Raw genomic sequence first — 3,034 nt, 5'->3', positions numbered from 1 at the left:
TGTTACGAATACGGGATATATTACTCCATCTTACATTTGCAAGAGTTTAGTTGCTTGAATAAGTGACATTTCTTCTAGGAATACGACAACAATTTGAACAACTCAAACCATTAAAACAAAGCTTCCATTCTTTTACCATATAATAAAAAGAAAAAAGGAAAATATCTAGACAGCCTACCAATCATCACTCAATTTAAGGTTACAACATTATCCCATCTCACTTTTGCATCTTCTATTCTCCTACCTACCAAGCAGGCAACAAAAACTATTCCACCATTGCATCAGCCGAAATTTCAGCAGCAGGTACATCAGATTTTCTTTTGTTCTTCCCTGAATGCCACAACAAACAACAATTAGAAGTTTACTACGCAGAATATCTTGTAAACAATTTGATGTTTCTTCATAAAACATCATTCCACAACAAAACATTTAAAATAAAACATTTTAAGAAAAATGGGAGGAAATTTGTTAGTGAATTACCTTGTGCATCTAAATCCCAAAAAGAAACAGACAAGTGCATGTAAATCTAAATATAAATATTGTTGGCATTCAGTTGATTAGGTATCACCCTGTTCAATTTGATTTTGGGTCATTTTAGTATGTCTACTAATTCTACATGTTGTGATGCTGACCTAGAAAAACTATTAAGAAAAATCTAAAGATTAATGAGTTGGATAGATATATGTTAACATTATGACGTCGTTTGATCCATGTAGCCGACCCCACTTAGTGGGATAAGGCTTGGTTGTTGCTATATAATCAAATTATTTATTAACCACATTTTATAAGGTAAGATCAAACTTGTTAAGACTAGAGAGTCGAAGAAAATCAATGCTTCAGATTAGGATTTGTCATTTTGTATTTCGTTAGAAGTAAATATTTGTCTAGTATTGAAAGCTTAGTTTAGAATTATTTCAAAGGTCTACAAATATTCCAATCCCCTTATCCAATGAGAAGCTGAAATCCAGTAACTGGTAGTTTGCCCCTCAATTGGTAGAATTCCATATGTTATCAATTCATATCAACATATAATGCAAATGGAAAGGGAGAAAAAATCTGTTTCAGAGGGTATAAATTGAGGGGAGGGGACTGGGGTCAGATGTGTTTTGCATTTTTGGTTTCAGCTTATAGCTTGCGGCATATAATGTGTTTTGCATTAGCAGTTAGCTTTAGCTCTTACTCAACATTGGTTAATAGAAATTGTTCCTATTGTACAGTCTCAGACACAAATATAAGAACAGGTGAACAGAGGAGGTTGCTAAACCAACAAACACAGACACACACACCCTTGAAGACTGAGGATAAATTAATTGATTGTTGAGCATCAAAACGAGGAATTCTTTTCAATTTGAGTGTTGTATTAAACTGTTATTGTGTAAAAATTGATATATATATATATATATATATATATATATATATATATATATATATATATATATATATATATATATACAGAACCTAAATGCAAATGTTTACCTTTGTGCTTAAGCTGTTTAAGTTTCAATCCCTTTTTCAAGTGAAATTTTGGTGATGTAGCACTTTTGTCTTTGTTTTCCCCTGGTTGCAAAACCAAACAAACATTATATTATCAAAATATGTTTTAAGCATAGCACGGAATAAACCTTGAATTTAGTCGGTGGAATATGAATCTCTCTTCATTTTAGTATCTAAACTATAGAAATACACTAAATAGTCCCTAAGCTATTAGCAATCGATCATTTGATCCTGAACTATATCATATTTTTGTTTTAAGAATCTAGGGACTAGATTGATGTATTAATAATAGTTTAGGGACTACTTAGTATATTATTTTGATATTCGATATATGGCAAGTAAAGTAGTAGTACCTTCTTCAACAGCCATTTGCACATCTTCCATGCTTATGAGACCATTTTCAAAGGCCTCCTTTTGTTCCTTCATTTAATCAAAAAGTGAAAACGAAAAAGCAATAGTATTAGTAAGCATCTAAGGTTAAACAATGAAGAGAAGAGAAGACAAAAAAAAAAAAAATACTGACCCGACGCCATTGTTTGAAGAGCTTGCGCTTGCGTTTCCCGGATAGAGAAACGGGTTGCTTCCTGATCTTAAGCTTACCGGTAGAAGGGTCGCCGTGAATAACTCTCTTCCTCTCGGCAACTAGAGCTCTTCTTCTTTTCTGAACCACGTTGAACTTCGCCATCCTCTCCTCTCTTCAAACCCTAATTTCTCTTTCGACCAAAAAAAATCCTCTTTATACTATTATCAATTAATAAATAAATTAAAAATATATTCTTGACCAAAAAAAAATTATTCGATTTTTTTTCAGTGATAAATAATGATCCTGTATATATTTTTAATCAAAAATTATAAATTTTATTAGAAATATTTAGGATAATTTAGTAAGTTTGATAGTGACTACTCCCTCTGTCCTAATTTGATCGACACAGTTGACTATTTTGCGCATGCCGATGCATAACCTTGATGAATAATATTTTAAATTGTATAATAATAAAAGTTATAAAAATTTGATATTTTGACAATATTCATCGAGACGAATCAAACAACATCTTATATGATAATATTTATTTTTGTTTATTAGTAGAAAAATAAGGTCAAAGCAATATGTGTGAGTAGTGCACAACAGTCAACTATGTCAATCAAATTGTGACGGAGGGAGTAACTTTATTATATTATTATTAATGGTTAGTAGTAAATTTTGTAAGAATATTGTTTATGTTTTGTTTATAAAAAAAATGGTTTATGTTTCTTTTCTTTTTTTATGAAAAATATTGTTTATATTTTTTTTATAGAATATTTTTTTTTTCATTTCTATATTTCTATTTTTATGGGGTTTATTCTTACTTTTTTTATATTCTTTCTATATTTTTTTATTTATTTTTCCTATTTATATGTATAAATTGTTCTGTTTTATTCCTGTCTATAATCTGTTTTGTTCATATTTTTAAGCATATCATCTTTCTATATCTTTTTTTGTCAAAAAAAAATCTTTCTATATTTTTAATTTTTTTTAGTGAAATTACGATAAAGAATAAAA

General features: G+C 29.5%; 1 protein-coding gene across 1 annotated transcript; it reads right to left on the bottom strand.

Annotated features, from left to right (window-relative positions):
- Positions 1-2,220, bottom strand: LOC123906684. Its single transcript, XM_045956651.1, has 4 exons — positions 2,018-2,220; positions 1,848-1,914; positions 1,477-1,557; positions 1-330 (listed from the first exon to the last, which is right to left on the bottom strand). Exons 1-4 carry the CDS (start codon positions 2,177-2,179, stop codon positions 266-268), a joined length of 375 nt encoding a protein of 124 aa, XP_045812607.1. The 5' UTR covers positions 2,180-2,220; the 3' UTR covers positions 1-265.
- Positions 2,221-3,034: the final 814 nt, after the last annotated feature.

The sequence above is a fragment of the Trifolium pratense genome, linkage group LG2 (genome assembly GCF_020283565.1).
Source record: "Trifolium pratense cultivar HEN17-A07 linkage group LG2, ARS_RC_1.1, whole genome shotgun sequence".
Lineage (NCBI taxonomy): Eukaryota > Viridiplantae > Streptophyta > Magnoliopsida > Fabales > Fabaceae > Trifolium > Trifolium pratense.
The sequence above is the reverse complement of the archived record's forward strand: the minus strand, read 5'-3'. Positions and strand labels throughout refer to the sequence as shown.

Coding starts and splice junctions, on each gene's coding strand:
- LOC123906684 (XM_045956651.1), bottom strand. CDS start 2,179: ATGGCGAAGTTCAACGTGGTTCAGAAAAGAAGAAGAGCTCTAGTTGCC. Junction 1,915..2,017: donor TCTTCAAACAATGGCGTCGG/GTCAGTATTTTT, acceptor GATTAAATGAAG/GAACAAAAGGAGGCCTTTGA. Junction 331..1,476: donor TAAACAGCTTAAGCACAAAG/GTAAACATTTGC, acceptor TGTGGCATTCAG/GGAAGAACAAAAGAAAATCT.